This window comes from Phaethon aethereus, assembly GCF_964289735.1.
Source record: "Phaethon aethereus genome assembly, chromosome: 6".
In the NCBI taxonomy this organism is placed as follows: domain Eukaryota; kingdom Metazoa; phylum Chordata; class Aves; order Phaethontiformes; family Phaethontidae; genus Phaethon; species Phaethon aethereus.
In genome coordinates, this window is record NC_138580.1 from 24,692,657 (window position 1) to 24,714,806 (window position 22,150).

The 22,150-nt window shown below is 39.6% G+C and overlaps 1 protein-coding gene across 1 annotated transcript in view; it reads right to left on the reverse strand.

Moving 5' to 3' along the window:
- The window catches only part of CHN1 (chimerin 1), a 104,414-nt gene that overhangs the window by 40,201 nt on the left and 42,063 nt on the right, over nt 1–22,150 (reverse strand). Inside the window, exon 6 of the mRNA XM_082001419.1 lies at nt 11,310–11,598. Within this exon, the coding sequence (XP_081857545.1) occupies nt 11,310–11,598 (289 nt within the window). The remainder of the gene's footprint in view (nt 1–11,309; nt 11,599–22,150) is intronic.

Here is a 22,150-nt window from a genome sequence, read left to right on the forward strand (position 1 = left end):
CAGTTATTATCAAATTATCAGTTTATTGCCACCCATAAAATCTTCTAATCCCTGATCACATTCTCAGTAAAGACTCGCTTTACATTCTGTTGACCAGCGTTCCAATTTTCTCATTTATCCTTTTCCACATATGGTTCATCTTTCCTATTTATTCCCTCTTAGTTTCCCAATTAACATTTTAAAATGCCTCCGTCATGAAAATTTTCATGTAAGGGCAGGAAACATCCCATTTCCCTAGAGGAAGCTGTAACTGTTAAAAATTCTTAGAGGCACGCAAGAAACCATAGTCTCAAATGGTCAAATCCAGCATCTTTGAAACACATTTCAATAATGTCTTGATTTGAAAACGGAATCGTTTTGAATGATTCAAAATGGGGCTGGCAGTGCAACTACCCTTCACAAGTTTGGGCCATGCAGATTATTTACCTTTTGGGGGAGAAGCAGGCATTGGCATGTGGACAGGTTACACAACTTGTGTCACAGGAGGGACTTGGGGGGGAGGGTATTTTTGCAGTTTGTTTGTTTGTTTTGGGGGTTTTGTTTGTTTGCTTTTCCCCAGCAAGTCTGTGTTTTCTTGCAACATAATGTTTAGTTGATGTCTGTTTTCAGTTGAAAATAGATCCCAATCAGTAAATCAAAATCTGATGTTGGGGATTTCAGAGGCGCATGATCTTTGGACAGACGCTCTTATTTTGAGTACAGGGCACATCAAAGCTAAAAGATGAAGTTTAGGGTATAGTTCCATTTCTTAAATTCATTGTGAATGAACAGAATGTTTTTCCAGCACAACTGTTACTTAGTCTTAGTCTTAGTCATGTTCTTCATCTCATCTTACAGGGCAATTTTTCATTTATACTGCCACCGTCAACTAGCACTTTAAGTGACACCGTTCATAAGATTTCTAACACTGAGGTTGTTTGAATTTTCAACAATAAAAATAGCCCAAGAGAATTAACCCACGAGGCCCATAAACAAAATTATCCAGCAAGCTCTCAGCATTATCAACTTGCTGAGCAGTGAGTCTGCCTTACGAACGCCAGTGCGTGACAAAGGTGATTGGCAGCTTCCAAGCATCAGGCTGCAGCGCTGCGACAAATGCTAGCAAGGATTTGGAGGCTGGAGTGAATAAGAAGCTGTCACTTAAGAGACTGAGCACTTCAAATGCTGTGAAAGATAACTACATATGATACTTCTTGCAATTTTTGTGCATTTGTATTAAACACATCGTTACTCTAATCATGAGCCAATTCGCAGAAATGCCTGAATGCAAACGTAATTCACTATCGTATTAACTTCGGTAAATGCTTAAAGATTTTTCCAGCAATGTAAAATCATCAGAAATCTTCAACCAATGAACTCTTTGATACATGATATAAAGCACAGAGCTTTTAAAATATTTCACCATTACATGCAAAATGGTAAGTGGGAATACAGCCTTTCATATTTTCACATATTCCTCGACACTTCTCTCAGGAAGGGGAAAAGCTGCTTGCCTCTAAGTGCTACTAATCTAATTCACAAATTGGAAACCATAAAATAATTTACTAAATCACATACACATATGATTAAGGTTTAATAGAGGGCATTATACTTTGTGATATTAGCTCTAACGTTCCTTAGGCAAACTATTTCTGCTTTAGCTCTAACCAAATGCAATAATAATCCCTGCTAAAAAGCAATATAGTCTAAGGGCACTATAATATGAACTTCACTATTAGAAACACATAATCCTGTAGTCATCTTGGAAGTTGTACAGATGTGAGGAATGTCAATAGTAAAATGATGAGGATTAGAGCAACAACTGTTCATCAACCGAGAATCAGATTTTTCAGCGTGATGACTCTTACCTTGCTTAAACATTAGGACTGTAGGAACAGTGAATGCCAGAAGCAACACTGTTTATAACTGCTGATGCCATGCAGAAAAAAGGTTAAATACGGAAAAGTTTAATGTTCTAAAAGTTAATGATCAAAGGAAGACTTTGCAAAACTGTCAAGAGTTGCTGTCTTCGCTGATGACGAGTGTGACAGGTTTGAAGTAATAAGAGCAAGCAGTTTATTGAGCTTAGTAACAAAACTGCTCTCCTTACTTTGTTCAAATTCAGAAAAGAAAAACATTCATGTAGAGACTAAAACTAAGCATAAGAAGTTTTACCTGAAATTATCTTCTTTCTTGTGAAAGATTCAAAGGAAAGAAACAAGGGCTAGAACAGATCAGCTTCTGCAGCATTAACCACAGGATAAATGGTTGTTCTTTTCTTCTTCCACAGTCTAATACTTCATTTAGGCACCTCTAACTACTTCTCTTTCTGCTACCGCTTTTAAAATAAGCATTTTGCTCTTCATGGGTCTTAAGGGTTTGGTAACCCTTATGAATGGGCAATTACTAGTGGAGCAGATGTGCCTGCCTACCAGGGGATTCTCCAACTGAACAGGGACCGACACACCAGACCACCGCAGCTCCACGTCCTTCCCATCTTTGCACAGAAGCCGAAGGACGTGTATTTGTACTTGTGAGCAGGTAAACAGCGACCAACGTAAAATGCTTTCCCCCCTCCCATCTAAATAAAAACAACCCCCCCTTACTGCAAACAGTAAGGAGAGAAAGAAGCTTATCTGAATAAAGACAGAGGTAAGTGGAGAAAATCCCTGGCAGTCAGACTCTTGGCATAGATTTACGCAGGCTACACAGAGTTGCAGACGGTATAAAACACACAAGACATGTCAGATATTAGTTCACAGCCAAAGGTGCTACCAAACCCACCTCCTGCAGCCCCGGCTTTTCCCTGGGCCTCTCACGTTCAACTGGTGACCAGACCTGACCCTGCCTAGTTTATGAGATTAGACACAATCGTAGCCCAAGGTGATTATCACCAGCTATACAGTGTCACGTTATAAAGTCTAAGTGAGGTAAGAAACTTGTAAATAACAAAATTATCCTTTTATAGGGCTCTTAATTCAACAGTCCAGTCTGTTTCCTGTAGAAGTGATTAGTAATAGAAAATAATTAGGAGATGCCAGATGGGAGGAGGAGTTTAAAAAAAAAAAGACCCAAAACTCACACAGCAAAGGAGAGAGAACAACAAACGAGAGAGCTGCCAGCTAGCAACCCACCGCAGTCCCTCACCATCCGAGAGGCTCTTTGCATAGGCAATAAATGGCAACCACATGCCTGCTTTAGAGACTGCTCTGAAAGAGACCCACCTTCTCCTTTCTGTGGCCACTGCATGGATTATTCAGTTATGAGAAGGTGTAAAAAGTCAAGGGGAACCACAGTTTAAAAAAAAAAAAAAAAAGGGATAGTATGTTTTCCTTATACATGGCTATGAGGCTTCCCCACTATACATCTAGGCAGCCTTTTTGGAAACCTCAAGTATAAGCCCCATAGGGACAGTAAGCAGCAGACTCCTACAGCATGTTGGGACTGAACCCATATGACAGCTCTCCAGTGCTCATCAGGAGTTGAGCTGGACCTATGTATATTTCTGTGTCTCATCTACTAAGGTCCACCAGGATGGGAAAAATCTCTCTCCCCCTGAAGAATGCTATCCTCTTTGGCTCTTCAAGATCTAAGGGAGATTCCTTACCTATTCTATTCCCCTCTGCGATCCTCCTTGCGCTAGCCTATCCCAGTTAAAAGGGAAGGAAACTTCTGCCAGTACACATTAAGAGAAGCAAAGGCTATACAGTACTTTTTGAAGGACATTAAAAATGTAACCAGATGCAAACCACCAAGCATTAGAAACCCTGGACAGAACTGATGATGAGGGCTTCACACTGACTCACCTCACAACACTGAGAAACACAGGAGAAGAATAATAGCTTATTCATTGCTAATGGTTTCATTTTATCAGTAACAGCACAACCAATATTCTTCGAGTTTACAGCCTTTTTAACAGTTATGTACACTAGTCATTTTACAAAGGCTTGATCAGGCACAGGGCATGCACTGAGGTTAGTTACTCCCCATGCTTTTGCTGAGGGTCTAGTCTGTGAGTCTGAGAGATCAGACCCCCCCGATTTCACATGGCAGCTGCCTGTCGCAAGATAAGCAGACACTGGACTTTCTGAAGACTCTATCTTTGTGTACACATCTCACATGCCAGACCATAAGAGAGCCACACGTACGTGGAAAAGCAGAAAGTAATGTGAAAAGTCATCTCAGGGAGCAGTCAAATACTTGCACCCATGACAAAAGGCTGCAGCAGGATGCTGACCCTCAACTGTGGTTACCTACAAAATGGAGGAAACTTCTCTACAGGAGTAGCATCATGACAGGAGGCATGCTGTGCGTCTGAAATGCAACCTGACCTAAGCCACTCCTCGCTGTCTGAAGTTTGTGCAGCCTTATTTGTTTTTAACCTTGTAATACTAGAACAGCAACACGCCACCAGGCTACCAACACAAGCACGCAACTTTCACGTCACATTAATCCCACACATTATTGCGTGAGCGTTAAATTAATGTGCTCTGGAAGCACAGGCACACACACAGAGAGAGACAGGTGAGGTCCTGCGGGGCTCACTGCAATCAGCTGGGATGCCATTTGTAACCTGCGGGAACTAATAGAGCACAGCTGAGCACCGACCAGAGCGGGCAAGGAGGAGAGAAGAAAGAAAGAATTTGGCCTGGGAAAAACAGGAGAGTTATGGGACCACATTTAGCACTGGAGCTGAGCCACAAGTCCAGTGAGAAAGCCTAAAAAAAGAAGTCTGGCTCGCTAATTTATCCTTTATAAGCACGAGACACTGACAAGAGAAAAACTAGATACTCTGTGACCTGGGGATTAAATTAGCAAAGTTAATTTGGAAGCTCTGAATCTTGAAACGAGATCAGTTTATATAATCAAATTTTTAATGTATCAGTTTTACCACCACACTGAACGTAACTAAGGGCTCAGGTTGCTCTCAGGGATTACAAGTAGAAAAAGCACCCTGTGGTTTGGAGAAAAGAATTTTCTTTGTGCTGATGTCTGCACACTGGACAGCACGTGCAATAAGCTCTCCTTTCTCGGGTCTTAAAAAACATATAGTTAAGTTAAAAACATATATGCTTATAAAACGGCATCAAAACCATTTGCAGTCTTAGTTTGAACTGTATGTGCCATATATAATGACATATATGGCACTAGATCCCTGCTGCCATAAATGCTAATGCATAGAAAGGGAAGATGAAGACTGAGGCAGAGTACGATGTTGCTGATCCACTGGAGCAGCTGCCTAAAAAGTAGCTTGTCTTTCATCTTACTAGGAACTTTCTTGGCATTGACAAAATTGTCTGTGCTTTGAAGTCTCTGCTGAAAGATGGGCTAAACCCAGAAGAAATAAATAGAAGTTTTTGCCTTCTACAGAGTTATGTTTTATTTATAAATTACATTAAACTTACAGAGTGATTGTCATGGACACCCGCGCAGGGACTGGAAAGGAACATTTGTGAGAAAAGAGTTGACAATCTCCTCAAGTTAACCCATGGGATTCTTCAGTGCTCAGACTCCTGTGTCTTTAAATATACTTTAAAGTAAACATTTATTAGTTGTACTTTTAAAAACATTATTGCTTTGTAGCTACCCTTGTTATAGCTAAGGCTTGTCTAGAGTTCTATACACACACCTTTTCTAAAAAAATGAAGTTAATTTGAGTCAATGGAAACACACAACTTCCAGCATCATGATTTCTTCACTCTCAAAGCACACTTTCCTCCCTGATTATTAAGACCACGTCTTCTTTTTAGTTCCTATCGGTCCCAGCACTGACATTACTGGGCAACACACTGTATTGTTCAAAGCTGTCTTCCTCCATCACAGATCTTGCTAAGGGGGCTTATGCTTCTACGACAGACTACTGTAACTTCCTCACCTACACTTTCTGATGTCCTTTCACTAAAGATAAAACAAGCTTTGGTGAAGGAAGGTTTAAAGCAGATCTTACTAACAGATTTGACTGAGAGCAAAAGTAAAAAAGTAGTAGTGTCATTAATGAAAATATCAGTGTCAGTTCCAGGTCAGAAAGTGAGACTGGTTTCTGCAAACACCCGTTAAGTACAACCCTTGATTTTGTATGTGGAGGCTTTTATGAATCCATTAGAAGTGACCACAGAGATTGCAATTAACTTTGTGATCTGGATTATCTTTGCTGGCAGGCTTAAAAGCATGTTTGCTACTAGAATGACATAGATTTACATTTCCAGATCTCCTTGCACAGGGTTGCAGACAATCAGCCTTCATCACTATGGAGAAAAAATAATATCACCACTAAGACCATTAAAAATAGAACAAAAGAGTGCTTTTGTTGGGTGACTGCTGCCACAAACCTTCTCTCAATTCTTTCAGTCTGTAGGGATTGAACTGAATGTTCTACAGTCTAGAAATGGGTCTTTAATTGATTTGCAGCCACTGAAGTTCCTTCAAGAAATAGCACTTATCACCAAAGTAAACATGAATAAATGTGATTCAGATGCAATCCTAACATTAACCTCAGCATTTAATTGTGAAAGATGGGATAACTCATAACTGATTATTTAATTTTCTCATAACAAATATTAAATCTTGGGATAAATCACTCGTACAGCTTCTTACATTAATATCTCAAAAGCATGTCAAAATGAAAAAAAAAAAAATCATGTTTTGCAGGGCTGTCAAGAAGGACTGATATATGTATCTAGGTATTCATTAATTCCTGAGCGCTACCGTTTTTATAAGGTATTTAACTGATTCAAGTAATCTGCTCCAAGGCCATAATTACCTTTGAGAGTGGAGAATGTTCAGAGATCCATCAGTATTCAAGGCATGTGAGGAATAGTGAATCTTGTGATACTGGGTATTATTTCCACTTTCACAGTAGGCCATACAGACCGAATCCACATGGGAAGCCCTCTTTCAAATGAATCTTAGCCCTCCCTTAACACACAGACCACGATGGCTGCACAATTGAGTTCTGAACAATCTGCAGGCTGTTTAGGGAACCACCATTACCTTTTTAGCACCGCAGCTAAAATATCTATTCAGGGCACTCGAGCATGACAGCACTCTCCTATTTTCAGTCTCTCCTCCTCCCGTCATCTCTGACTATTTGTTAATTCTTTCACAGGTTATGAAAATCATAAATCATTAACCAGGAATTTTAGTTATAATTTTTAATATTTACTTGTATATGGTAAGCAGTAAAATTCCTTCTTATAACCAGTGAAGCACACGCTATGCAGTGGATTATGTTCTTATGCTTTTCCTAATAAAAACCGCATCTTAAATCACAACACAACATAGTATCTTGCAGGACTCGGGGGTATTGTGATTTGTGTCTTACAACCCTCATCTAACAATTGGTACTATAAATTAATTGCTGAAAAGAGTGGCGAGCAAATAAAGTATTATTAGTGCCTGCTGGAAGGCATTTAACACAAATCTGTGGCGTTCCCTGCTACTGCCCCACACCAAATTCAAGGCTACGTGAAGTGCTTTTTAATATTCCATTCTCAAATTTGGGATGTGTTCTCTGGCTGCCCAAGTTCCTCCACTTGATTTTATGGCAGAGAGCAAAACTACACTCCCACAGCTGTTCCCTAAGCAGAGCCTATGTATCCCTCCTTTCCTTCTTCTGAAGGGTTTCTCTTTCATACACCACCCACACAGGACTGGGCAACAGTCGGAGGCACGAAGTTCAGATTCAGATCTTAACAGCCTCAGAGTCTGTAAATCTGGGAACACATCTTGGCTCAGGATGATCACTGTTCAAGACCCAGACTTCTTCCTCTCTTTACAGAGGAGGAAGCATACACTGTAGGGAGAAGCTGTGTGGCTACAGTATAAAACTGATAAAGACACATTGCCAAATACTGTACCCTGCAGAAATTTTAATCCTCACCATGGGGCTAACGGGTTAAAGTTGTAGCACACAGATTTTGCTGTTTGGATCATAAGACATCATTTTTTTATGTTGGATTTTGGACTATTTTCTTTGTGTTCTTTGTTAGAATTGTCAGTATCGATTCAGTGATATTCTTTTTATGTTGGACAACAGGAATCACTCTGCCACCCTTCCCACCAAAGAGAAAGAAAAACTACTGGACCTATTTATAAATATGTCCTACAAGAAAGCTTCCTTATATCATGATTAAGGGATTCATAATAAGGTAAATGCTATTATTATTAACTAAAGTTTTCAAGTAAGTATCAATAAGAAACAGGAACCTGCACAAAAAGGAGCAATTTAGTAGAGGATATGTATATTTTTCTTATTTCATTATTATTATTTTACCAAGGAAAGCTTATAAACTAGCAGAAAGATTGAGTCCTCTGTTTAAGGGGAGATGTAATCTCTCTTGTGCTCCTTGCTGCTAGCACGTTAAATTTTTGTAGTAGGTAGGCTTTTAAAAAAGCCAGAGAAGTATTTCCTGTCATCCAATACTCATGCTTTAAATGCCAATTATTTGTCAAACAAGTGTCTCTCTCATGTTTTCAATTTTTTTTAATAAAATTAACCACCAGATGTGATTCAGTCACCTGCCTGTACAGTCCTCCAGCCGGTCAGTTACATTCAGCCCACTCAATCTGAAACAGTTCTCCCAGGCTGTCAAGGTGACAGCTTTAGTGGGCGCGCAAGTAGCCAAGTCCTCCAGACAGCGATGGGAGACACTTGGGAAAGCTCTCCGAGGTCTCCTCGCCCCACCACGCCTACACTGCACATAGCCACCACCCCCCATGAGACATTTGGCAAAGCCACCACCATGTCTCCTCCCCTTCCCATGCTCCCCACATCCTGTGACTTACAGAGGAGGGAGAAAGGATTGGGCAAGCCTTAGCTGGACGCTGGGGCTTGTTCCAAATGCTGAGGTTGCTACGGGGATTGGGTGTTGGTCATGGGGCTGAACGCCTTATTCCCCTTGGAGATTTGCTGTGTGAAGTGACACTCGGGACTCTCTGTGTCATCTTCCGGCAAAGGCCCCGAGAGGTGTAAAAGCAGCAAAGACATCACCTCTGTAAACAGGATCACACCGTGTCCTCCCCACGTAGTCACAGGTAGTAACTGCAGCTGGATAATGACTTGAAAAGTAAACTGAAACCTCCACATTTAGCTGTACTATGATGTCTGTGTGCCTCATTGTGTCCACAACAATATGGTTCCAAGACAAATAAAGAGAAAAGGCACAAAAGCCAGGCTTCAGGCCAGTAAACACCACTGCTGTTGAACTATCATAGAATAGTTTGGGTTGGAAGGGACCTTTAAAGGTCATCTAGTCCAACTCCCCCTGCAGTGAGGAGGAACATCTTCAACTAGATCAGGTTGCTCAGAGCCCCATTCCACCTGATCTAGAATGTTTCCAGGGATGGGGGATCTACCACCTCTCTGGGCAACCTGTGTCAGGGTTTCACCACCCTCATTGTGAAAAATTTCTTCCTTATACCTAGTCTAAATCTGTCCTCTTTTAGTTTAAAACCATTACCCCTTGTCCTATCGCTGCAGGCCCTGCTGAAGAGTTGCTAAACATACCTGCAACTATATTGCAGATGAAGCCACTTTAGTTGCTTACAACTTCCAGACAAACTGGGTGGGATGCTGCAATTACATGACTAACCTCTCTAAAGAAAATTTCGATCTGTGAGAAATGTGAAATAGTTCCTGAACTATTTAATGAAAAATGTTTCAAAACAATAGGCATACCTTCTTGATGAGCCTGACATAACACCATGTAATCGATGGAAAAAGCAGCATCCTTCAATAATAATAATTGAAATCCCTTTACTATGAAAACTTATTTTCATCAGCCTAAAAAATGTTGTGACAGAACAGAGTTCTGTTGTCACTTGAAAATTGCCAAATGCAGGAAGAGTTAATTTTACCAAAGAAACCCAAAGCAGTGACTTCCAAAATTCTTACAGAAGGTTGTTACCCAGGCTTTGCATTATAATGAACTGTCTATGATAACATGCAAAAAAATCCTTTTGAAACAGCACGCTGCAAGTCAGTGGCTGTCAGGAACTATAACTGATAACTCACCCCTCTACTACTGGTAGCTAACAGGCAAGAAATTGGATGTTTAACGTAGCCAGCTAGCATCAATATCCCCACCAGTATTTCTTTTGTCAAAAAGATCTGATAACAGTGAAGGTTCATACTTTAAGCTAAGTTGGGTGCTTCATCTCTGAGCAAATTCAGTGCAGGATGACAGACTGCTGGAGAAGGATTTGAAGGACCAAAGCTGTGAGCCTTCTCTCCCTGTGGCCTCTGTACGGAGCTTAGTTTCATTATAACAGTCATGTGTGCGTGTGCTGGAAATTGTCAGTGAGACCTTTCCTCCACCTCAAGAAAAACTAAAATCACAGACATATTTCTGACTGGAAAGACAAACAGATGATCCCAGCTAAGATTAGCATTTCTTCTAAGCACTGTAAGCATACTAGATATTCCTAATGCCATTCTGAAGTTTGTGAAGTAGGGGGGCATATCAGACTATTATACATACATTAACACCTACACATTAAAAAAGACTTTCATATGTCAGCTTTTCAATAAACAAAGTATTTAGTTTAACATGATGGAATTTACATTACGTTTTCCTTTTAAGTTTAGTCTCTGTCACACAAATGAAGTTTCAGGCAGCTGCTTTGTCTGCCTGATACATTCCCAACCTCCTTTAATATTTCTATTTTCACTGGTTCTAAGATTTCTTTTTTGTTCATTTTTCTTTTATAATCCAGGACACAGTTAGTTCTCAGCTGATATTGCAACTCTCTGAAGAGAGCAATCCTTCTTTGTAAGTCTGACTGAGGCCAAAAATAGCTCTGTCAGCTTCTGACAGGCTGAACTTAGCCAAGTGAAATGTTTTAACATTTTATCATCTTAATGAGCAGGCTTATTTATAATGTGGACAACTTTACTGTCATTGTATGCAGACTGCTGAATAGATTATGGAATGCATTTGTTTGGGGAATGCTGAATATATTCAGAAATATAATTTTTGAGCAAAGGGCAGTCGTCTTAGACACCATGAGCAATTTTGACATTAAATACTCTTAGTCCGTTTGAAATAAAGGAGTGGCTTAATGGTAACATCTATAATTGTGGAAATACCTGAAGAAAGGAACCTCACAATGATAAATAACTAACCTCCAAAACATAGACATTTGCAATATGCAAAAATTACCATTAAAAACCCCTATAACCAGTTTAAATATTACTATTAATGCAATACTAGAAATATATATGTAGACTAAATATCTACGGATACCTTTAGCTCTTTACAGTAGAGGGGCAGGGTTACAAGTACAAAATAAAAAGTCTAACAGAAAAAAAGTGTGGGTTAACAGTTGCTTACCCTCTTTTCTGCTACCTCATCCTCTCCTGTAGACTCTTTGCCATCATGTTCATCTCTCAGGGTTGGCATGTGTTTTTTGTGTGCTGGCTCTCTGTTTAAAGTTGTATATCCTATGTGTTCATAAATTGGATTTATTGTCATCTTGGCAATGTATTCAGCTGCTTTCGTTTCAATATAAAGAGTAATCAATCCATCTGTCACCAGGTCATGGATGGACTCAAAACGTTTCTCCCCAACAAAGTGCTTTCCATCGTAGTAGAGTCTGAAGTTTCTGGTTTGACTTCCAAATCTGCCTCAATGAAACGGGAAAGTTTTTTTTTTAAAGAACAGCAAGCAGAATAAAGAAGATTAAGCAAGCCTTTGCAAACCAAAAAACACTTTATCGCTTAAAGCTGTGTCTATGCTCTGTGTCTGGTCCAGGCGAGAATGAAGAACTCAACTACTACTTAGCACAGATAGGAAGGAGAGATCAACAACAACTGCAGATAGATAGCCAAAACAGTGACCGTCCCAGAAGGAGCTGTTTGTTCTCTTATTCTTTTAGCCTCTCCATTACCCCATGGAAAAACTGAAAATTACTTCACACTCTTTATGGCTTTTTTTAGTACTTTACTACTGCGTCGCCGTAGTCAATTTGCTTGGCTCCGATACGAAGAGTTCTCATAATAGAGTCCTCTATTACAGTTGATCAATACGGAGTTTTGATGCTGTCTCGGACCTCTGCGCCCCTGCTTGCTCGCAGGAAGAGGCCATTCAGGGTTCAGCTGAGCTTCAGTGCCAACAATTACACTGAAGCAGAACCGCTGCCAGAACTGGAGCAGCACAGGACAAAATGGCACAAGGGCAAGCATTCTTTATTCCTGGCTGAAGGCCAAGGACTAACTCTTCAAGCTTTGTACAAAAGTCCTTCTGTGTTATGCTTGTTAAGTCCTGAGCTTCAAGCAAATCTTTGTAATATACAGGATATATGATGTGTAAGCTATCTGACACAGGCAATTCTGCACTCGAGGTGGAACAGGATTCTGATACAGCCTCTTAGCAACCATAAGAATGCCAATTTTACCTGAATATTACCATGTTTTCAAAAACTGTACTTTGAATCTGCAACAATTTTCTGCCTGCAAGCAATTTAAACGTGTGAAAACACACCAGTGTTTGCACTTGGCAACAACCAGTGTGTTTCCTGTGGAGAAGATGGAGGCAAGAAGCTGCTTTCACAGCTTACTCGTGTTATTCCTTGGTCAGACAGCAGCAAGGGCGGCTGCTCAGGGTACCGGGCTCCCTTGTGAGGTCAGATCTGCCAAATAAATATTAAAAACTAAATTTGAAAGGATGGATTGCTTTCATTTTACAATCAAATGCTTCATAGGAGTTGTTAAGGAGCAAAGTAAACACCGGTGCTTTGCTGAAGTGGCTCCTTTTCAATGGGGCCTTGCCAAAGAGGGGAAAGCATAATTTTAGACCTTGCCTCAGGTGAAATATTGCACTCCTCCTGCAAATATGGGCAAAACCACTTGTTCTGATGTATTTTTTTTCCTTGTGTTCTGAATCAAAAGGCTAAACCTTCCCATCCCCCTGTCAATAATCTGACAGTGACTGTAAACTTCAGGGGCATCTATTTTTACAGAACACTCACACGTGAGAAGGCCCTCAGGAATCTCTGTCCTGCTCCGTAAGGAAAGAGGACATAATTTGTAGGAACCACGTGGGCATTTTACTGGAAATGAATTGGCACTTCTATGCACATTTTTATGCCACACAAACTAAAAGTTCACTGCATCAAACTGAAAAGCAAGAAATTACAAAGTGACAGCAGAAATACATTTTTACCCAAAGCTAATTTCATCACAAGATGCAATTCTGAGAGAATACAAGTAATTCAGAAAGATAATATCCTAAGTTACAGCAGAAGGGGTAGGAACATGTTCAGGCTCATTCTTCAAAGCATCTGTCTACCCAGCATAGAGCGCGGCAAACAAGCTTTGACGATGACGTGTACTCCTTGCAGACCCTCCACTGTCAGAGAAGTCAACACGAGCCAAGAGCGCTCAGCACTTTGCAGTGCCAAGGCGAGCAACCTTCACTGTCTTCTGCTTGGGTCACTGGGAATAATGCACATGGAGCACATACAAGCACCGTGACGTTAAAATTTGACAAGAGAACCCAGTAAGTTTGAAGGTGAAGAATAATGGGCCTTAAATGACAATATGCAATAGAATCACTTTTATTAAGAGATGGAGCAGGCGAACTGCTGCTCTAATCAGTAACATATGCCCTGACGGTACTTATAGCAGAGTTTTAAACCAGCTGAAGGTCACTTACTGCTCTTAGCTTTCTAGAAGAGAAAGTATTACACTAATCTTATCAAGAGAAGATAAGGCACAGAAAAGCTTGTCAGGGCCTATTACTAAAGTACACAGAGTGTCTTGATTTTAGTAACAACCTTCAGAGTCTAAAGCATTAATCCTCTTCCCATCAGGGTCAGTAGGTGCGTGGCTCCAGCCCAGCCACGTTTTGCTGAGCAGCCCCTACACTGTGCGTCTGTTCAGACTGCTACACATAAAGCATGTCTTCGAGAGATACTACAAGGAATAGGATTCCCAAAAGTACATAATCTTTACCCCATTGCTCCTGACCCACATTTCAGCACACGAGCATCTCATAGACAACATTCCACAGTTTTAATTCATTAACAGCACCCCATGCCTAAACTCATCTCTCTTGTAAACCTCACAGACAGACTGAAACTTCCTCCTGTATGGATCTGGGGAACTGCACATCAATTTCTTTTGGCATGTGTGGCCTTCCAAAGATACATTCAACTTTCTCGATTTAAAATACATTAGAATAATTTAACAATTACCACTTAAAGAAAGGTATTTAGAAAATCAAATTACTCTGCAGCAGTGTCATAACCACTTGGAAAAGGTGCTTGCACATCAGCTGCAAGTGGTGAACATTGAATGGTTTGCTTTTATCTCATTTCCCATTTGTTCCAAATCAAATTTTTTTCTCTCTATTAATTTGTTATTGGATATGTTGTGGGAAAATGTATTGTTTTTCAAATACAATTCTATTAGCAACAAGGAGGAAAAACACCCCAACAAATCCCCCCAAATCAATGAAACACCAACCTCTTACAGAGGTTGTATCATCAATAATGTGTCTCAGAGTCCTGTTTTATTTCTTTCAAACTCATTTAAATTTCTTTCTGACCACAAAATGATACTATTTTGACCAAATTACAATACTAATGCAAGCATACATGTCCAACTGCAAATGACCAATTAAAATGTAATCTTCAGTCTTACTTAAAACTACGGTTTAAATTTTTCCATTAGCAAGAATATTTCCTTACATTTACTTTCTATAATGTTACTGCAGCCTGGTTAATTATACATCACCGTGGCAACTAAGTAGAGCCAAGATTTGATATTTCAACTTCCTGATGGTCTCTTCATAAAGGCAAGCACTAGTACCAGCTGGTTTTTGTTTAAGAAATAGAAGCAGGACACAGATAATGTATGTTCTCCTTTGGTTTAAACAGGGGAACACTAGATGTTTTTCCAAGAAAAAGAAATTACCCCCTGACATGTCAAACAGTCTCAATTGTGTCCATTGTGCATTTGTTCGCAAGCAGCAGGACTACGGATAAAAGACTTTTTTTATTCCAAGTTGCCTGAAAAGCAATTTCTCTGTCTAGTCCCTTTGGTTGCCAGTGGGGCAGAGTGGATAACAACGTGGGAAAATGGATTAAATGGTAGAGCCAATGTGGCTAGTAATAAAGGACTGAGGAGCTGAATTAGGTATCATAGCATGAGAGACACATGCTTCAGACTCAGCCACCTACTCTGTATGCAGCATTCACTGATGAAACAAAAGCAAGAAGCGAAGGACCGAGAGCCCAGCCGCACTTGCTTACCATCTAAGAAGATGGATTTTACAGTCCACATACAGAACTGTACATTAGCTATTCACCTCTTTCACAGGCTATTTTATGATGAGAAGAGTATCTAGACAAAGGCATTATTTAAAATGTGTAGCTGCAACCAGACCACAAAGTTAACGCCCCTCGGGGCTACTCGTGTCCTCATTAGTTTCAAGCGTCTTCAAACACTGAGCTGGGACATCTTACATTCTGTACATGTGCCTGAAGGTCACTTGGACTTAATCTTCCCTTGGAGAAAAAGTGTCTTAACGTGCTTTGCAGTCAGAAGGTAGAAGTCTCACTTAAAATTAGGTGCCAGAATTTCACCTCTAACTTCTGAAAACTCTCAACCAACACCTGAAACTAGAGTCTTGACAACCATAAAGAGACACAGAAATATAAGCAATCTTGTGATTAGGAACGTCTCCTAATTGTGCCGTGTTCATGTGGCAAAAGAAAAAATTATTCCACAGATCCTCTTTTGGCCATTTCCTTGTCAAAGAAACACAAGTTTGGCATGCTGCCAAAACCTCTTCTACACGGTTATCCCTGAAGGTCTCCAACTCCTGAGGGAAGCTAATTTTTGGTTTGGGTTTTTTTTTTTTTTTAATTATTTACTGGCAACAACATTTCTGAGGATGGCCAGGGAATTGTGAAACTTGCCATCTTCCCAGAGTACCTGCCTAACAAATAGCATCACCTCCAAAACCTTAGCAGTAGTTTACAAGAACACAATACACCTAAATGAAATCAAATGCATTAGGGATTGAAAGTAAAAGGTGCGTTTTATACAAGTAGAGACAAAAAAAATCCTCATCATCTGATATGGCTGGGAAAGGTGGTAGAATATAGTCACTATAGACAGTTTTCCTGTGCCATTTGGAAGGGCAGCATTTGGCTGGCTGCCTGTTGCTTGATGAACATTAACTAGGTATAAAGTTATCCCTAAAACCTGGTCAGACGCATGCGCTGGATGAACGCATGATAGTTTAGTTTATCATAGAAAAAGTGTGGCATCCTTCAGAAAAGAAAATAAATGCAAAATTGGAACGTGTCTACCCCATGCCAATGCAGACACAACCTTCAACTCACTCTGTCTAACCAGGATCAAGTAAAAAAATTCAGAGCTGGTGCTGGATCATTGACAACAGCCTCCTAGCAGTCTCTCTCAATTAAGACTGAAGACTGTTTACCTGCATCACTGTCCAGCCTTTCTTGTCCAAGAGGGAAGGGAAACAATACTGTGCAAATAGCATGCTGCAGTGAGGACCAGAGCAATGGCGCTTTCCTGCTTCCCTGTGGATCATGAGCACTGTCAGGGAACAACATAAGTGAGGGAGAGACAACTGCTCTAGGGCATGGCAGCAGGTAGCAGCTGCTGAAAACGATGAAGGCTGAAAGTGTTATCAGCCCTTGGTACCTGTAATGGTGTGTTTCACAAATAAATCTAACAAAATAATAAGAAAACTCCTCTCTTGTATCAGTGTCTTATTTTACTTTTAACAGTTTTTATCAGCTGATTTTCACCATCTCAAACTCTGAACAAATGTCAGCTGACCAAGGACCATGTATGCTATTAATATGCAGTAAGACCACTTAACACTTAAGATCACTTTTCATGTTCTTGATCAGGCTTTTATGATTAAGACACATTTGAAGACTATATACACAGGAGAAAGCAGTAAAAGCCTGGTATCTTTTCTTTAAAAGAGAGCAGTATTTGGAAACCTATGTCAACATGCCTGGAATAAACACCTTCTGGAGATGTTACTAGCAGGAGTGTTAGTAACTGTCACAGTTTCATATTAAGCAAATAGTTATGTTTCTCTACCAAAAATTTTTAAGAGATGCTCTCCAAGAGTTAATTTTACAGTGTGACTTCATGCTACTGAGAGCTTTTGTATTACTTTAAAGCAGAACTGTGTTTTAATTCTTCTATGCTAAAGTATCAACTCTCACCAACGTCTGCTCAGCAAACTTCAAAATGTGTGCGCAAATTTTACTCTGCCTATGTATAACATTTTAATTTTAGGTCATATATGACATTGGTTTTCTGGTACATCTGGAAGTAGAACAACATCACATCTGTAACGGAAATTCCACTGCAATCATGCGTAGTATGGAGAGAGAACTGCCACAGCATAATGCTCAGACATGTTAATTTTTGTTTCACTTACAGCAGCTTTTCCTACAAGGGTTTAAGTTACTCATGACTGTCACATTTCTTTTTTGCTTCTGCAGGTTCTCTCACATTAAAAGCAACTTGCTCTTCATTTATCTTACTAAGACAATATGCATATTTTAATTCAGTATATCAAGGAAATCTGAGTGGAAGACCCCAAAGAAATGTCCTTATCAAAAACAGCTTTATAAGTGCAAATAGGGTCTTTGGAGAGCAGAGTGGAGAAATATTGTTTTTGTGTTGTTCTTGCTGTTTTCGTTTTTAATGTACACTCTGCAGGTTGTTGTTCAAGGTTTCAAAGTTTATATTTTAAAAAAAAAAGTATTTTTAAAATTTCCCTTAGATTAAAAATAACTACAGTAAGATTTCTGTTCCAGAGAGATTTTGTCAAATCTGATTTGCTTTAAGCCACTGTTAATCCCAACCTTACAATGCAGGTTTACTTAACTTACTTAAAGGAGTAGCTTTATACAATTTGCTACTTAAGTTGTTTTCTCAATGTATTGTACCTCTGATCTTCTAGTAATTACTCACCACTTTTTTGCAAACAGTGAGATGCACCAGTATACTCATCCTGCTCTCTAAAATGGTTTTTCCTCAAAGCTGCATTCCTTAACAAAAGCATAATAATGCAAAATGAAATGGTTCCTGTATATGGAATAGGCACTGTTAGAATTTTGGGGGCTCATCAATAAAGACTGATAGCTTTTCTATTATTATATTCTGTTTTTCTAGAGTACAATTTCTTCCTTCGTGCAAGTGCAGCAGTAGGTGGGGCAGATCTCAATTTATTACTGAAACTGTTACAGTTCATTTACTCATCTCAAATTATAAAAGAAATATAAAATCAGCTTGATTCTCTTCCTAGCACCTATCAAATCAGGAGGAACTATACTTAACTCAGCTGAGCAACATTAAGTATAAAAGAGGGAGAAGGAAGAGGAAAACTGACAAATATTTATTGCTGTCACTTGTTTTAGTGTTTGAATAATTCATAAGTGTTTTGATGAAAACAATTACGAGATTAAACAACAATATGAGGCTATTGTGTGTTATTTTGAAAACATATTTATAAAGCATCCATAGTATCTACAGCAGAAGGGCTTCTTTGCTTATTGATGAAGCACAGGAAAAAGGTTGTTTCTCTGAACACAAAAATGTATAAATACATATTTTAAAAGCATACAAAAGAAGAGGCCAACCAAAAGGACTAACTTGAAGATATATTTCTATCTAGCATTTTCTAAAAGCAATAGAGCAAAAAGGCATTCCAGGTGAACCTCCAGAAGACAGAAAAGATATGTATCCTTTTGGCAGGGGAGGGAACAGGGGAGAAGAGGAGAGTACAATGTCCATGTACTCACAATTTGATCACCAACTGATTGCATCATAATTTGACTTTTTATCACTTCAACTGCAGCAGGGCCTAGAAGCTTCAAACCAGGCAGAAATAGCCCAGTACAACACAGATGCCTGCTCAGGAGCTGTGACTGGGGGTACTCTGAGAGATGGGGTACAACTTTCAGTTTGTCTGGGCCATTCTGAAGAGATCCTAGACTTCCGTACTGAACCGGCATGTGAGACAATACGGGGAAAAAAATATCCTCTCTAATGGAGAAGTGAGGCATGCAAAACTTAAAAGCCTCGAGCCAAGTCGTATGTGAAGCCAAGAAGTGAGCCCAGACCTTCGAGCCCCACCGCAGTGCCTGACCACACCACCTCTACTGTGCACCAGGTTACAGCAGATCCTCGTGGCGCAGCAGGAGCGACAGTCGGAGGGGAAGGACACGTCACAAAATGAACAGGAGCTACGTGCACTGAGCACAGACAGCTCTTGGACAAGTTACCAAAAAGTTCACGACGCTACCAAAACAGAGAATATTCCTCTGAGAAGTGCTGAACTTCCATGAGCAGGAGAAAGACTGCGGCAAACTGAATTGCCAAAGATAAATTAGACACTCTAGCCAAAAGAAAACAGAGCTGACAACAACAACAGATGGGAAGAGGAGGGAAGGAGAACAGGAACACAGCAAGACGATGTGAACCATAAGGAAAAAAGCATTCTAGCCTGTGGGAGGGCCTAGGTAGCTAGTTAATTACTCATTAAGGTTAGTAGCTATTTATTATTATTCTAAATACTCAAGTGAAGCCACCTCAGTAATGCCCAGGTGCACTTACATAAGGCAGATGACACCCAGGACAGCTGTGCTGTTTACTGGTAGCTGAACCTTCCATGTTATTGACAAAGTAACAGAGTATATTATTTAGTATGAAATTTTATATAGGACAATAAACTTTTATATAGAGGTCCAATTGTTTTCCTTTAGAGCAGAAAAGCAAGCTCCAAAATTTATCAGCACACTTTCCCCTGGGGCTAGCACTAGCTGGTGTGATGTGCCCAGGCAACAGAATAACAGCTTTAGTTTCAGCAGAATTTAAGCCTTCGCAAAAGAAATACTTGAGTCTTCATAAGAAAAAAAAAAAAAAAAAAGCCCAGCATATTAACTGGTATACCTGTTGTGTCAGCCTGTTAAAATAGCTTTATGCATGAACTGTTTCTTTCATCTAAAAGAAGCCGCAGATACCCGAGTGGCCAAATTTTGAAACTCGCGTGAATTCTGTGCCTACGGAAGCGTGACGGGCTAAGCCTGGGGGAGAAGGAAGAGTCCCTCCCCGAGAGCTTCAGGCAGTCCGGAGGAAGGAGTGCTCTTTTGCCATTTGATCCAGAAAAATGAAAACTGACCAAAGTGGGTCAGGCTGAAATGTATTTATCCCACAGATAGGTTTCATCACATTTTGGAGCAATTCTATTTAACCCAGCTAAGCTTTAAAGTTGGGGTGTGTGTGTGCGTGTGTATATACATATATACATTTATAGTTCTCCAGGTTTTTCAGCTAGCAACCAAGGAATATTGTGTAAATATTTTAGATATTTTAGAAAGGTATCTAGAAACTGAATTCAGCCCTTGCTACTGCCAATCACTACATTTGCAAATCAGGTAAAAAAACCAGACAGATAGAAAAATATGCAAAGGCTAGTCTTTAAAACGGTCTTTATCATTTTTTTCCTACCAACTAACATGATGTCAGAATACCGTTACCCTGGTAAAGTGAAGGGATGCAGTCAGCTACTGTTTTGCTGGGCTCCTTCTGACTACTTATAGATCAGCTGTGGATTCAGGATAAACTTTGACCAAATTGTGATACATTCATAATTAAAAAAAAAAAGGTAATTTAGCTATTACCACATAAAAGTTGTTTCAAACAATTCTTCTTTCCCCAGTTCCTCTCCCAGGTCCCAGCCTGTACAACGAGGCTTTCCAGCAGAATGCAGATGCACAGTTTTAACCTCTGAATCCAAGAAGCCTTTTGCAGATGTTGAACTTTACACGCATAAGTAATCCCACGGCAAGCAAGGCATGTTCAGGAAGAGCACTACACGCGTGTCCCAAAAGAGCCTACTGAAAATGAACAGCATTTGGCTACCGAAGCAATCGTCCTCTGAAATTAAAAAGGTTTATTTTCAGCATTATGCTCTAACAGCCCCTCTGTCTCCTTTTTAAGTGCCAGTGGCTAGTTTCTTAACGCAATTTCATAATTTAGGGAGAGAGAACATGTGTATCAATTTCTTGCACAACACACGTAGTTGGTCTACTAAACGAAGGATTACTAATTTTTGACTTTTATTTTGCCTCAAGAATTCTCTCCAGATGCCACATAATCTTGCATGTGCCCTAACCCCCAAACATAAAGAAAACATGACTCATAATCATGGCTAACATTATTACCTTTTTTTTTTTTTTAATCATGCTGCAGAACCTTATTTCGATTCATTCTCAGTATCACAACAATAGAATTTGCAGGAAGGGAAACCATGGTAACCAACTAAACGTGCTACAGCAGATATCTGCTCAAAAGAACATGCAGTACCATCACACTTCAACGCCTACTGCCAGTACAATCGCTACCCATTTCCTCTTTATCCTCATCCTAATTATTAAACAAGCTCTCGACCACAAAAGGCTACATTGCGAGCCGTGTCTCATTGTTACTGTCATTTGCTATAGGTCCTAGCATTAAACACTGTACTGCTGTTTTGCCAAATTTCAAAGCAGATCTAATACCTCCAGGCGTTAATTTGACATTTTCAGTTCTTTTCATCTGTTTGGAACATCTAATTAACATTACAATGTATTTTACATATTTTTATTGTCACAGAGACTTGCTGATATGTATGGACACACATACATACCTACGATAATTTTCTCTTTTAGTGATTTTTTTAAAACCTCAGGGTTGCAACAAATTTTCAGTGGCATTCTCTGATTAATTAATTAGTAAACATTGGTGAATTCTGCTGTGTTCTTTTTTTTTTTTTTAAATAAGCTATGAGAAACCACATCCATTATTAAGTACAGGCATTAAATGTAATAGGGTACTGATTTGCTGCTCTCATTTGTGTTTATGCTTCATTCTCTTTTATCCAGTGTCTGAACTGATACAATTTCACAGCCTGCCTTAGGCTCTGAACATCAATTTTATTTGAAGGGCAGCTCTGAGTATTTAGCCAAACTCACACACTTAAATCAACATTTAAGTCATTTTCTTTTTCCCTGAGAACATACTTCTACCTCTGTTACAAATTCTGAGAAATTTGTTTTCCAAAAACAAAACCTCTTTGTTTCAAGTTGAGACTTTAAAAGGTAGTCCATCTTAAAAAAAAAAAAGTCA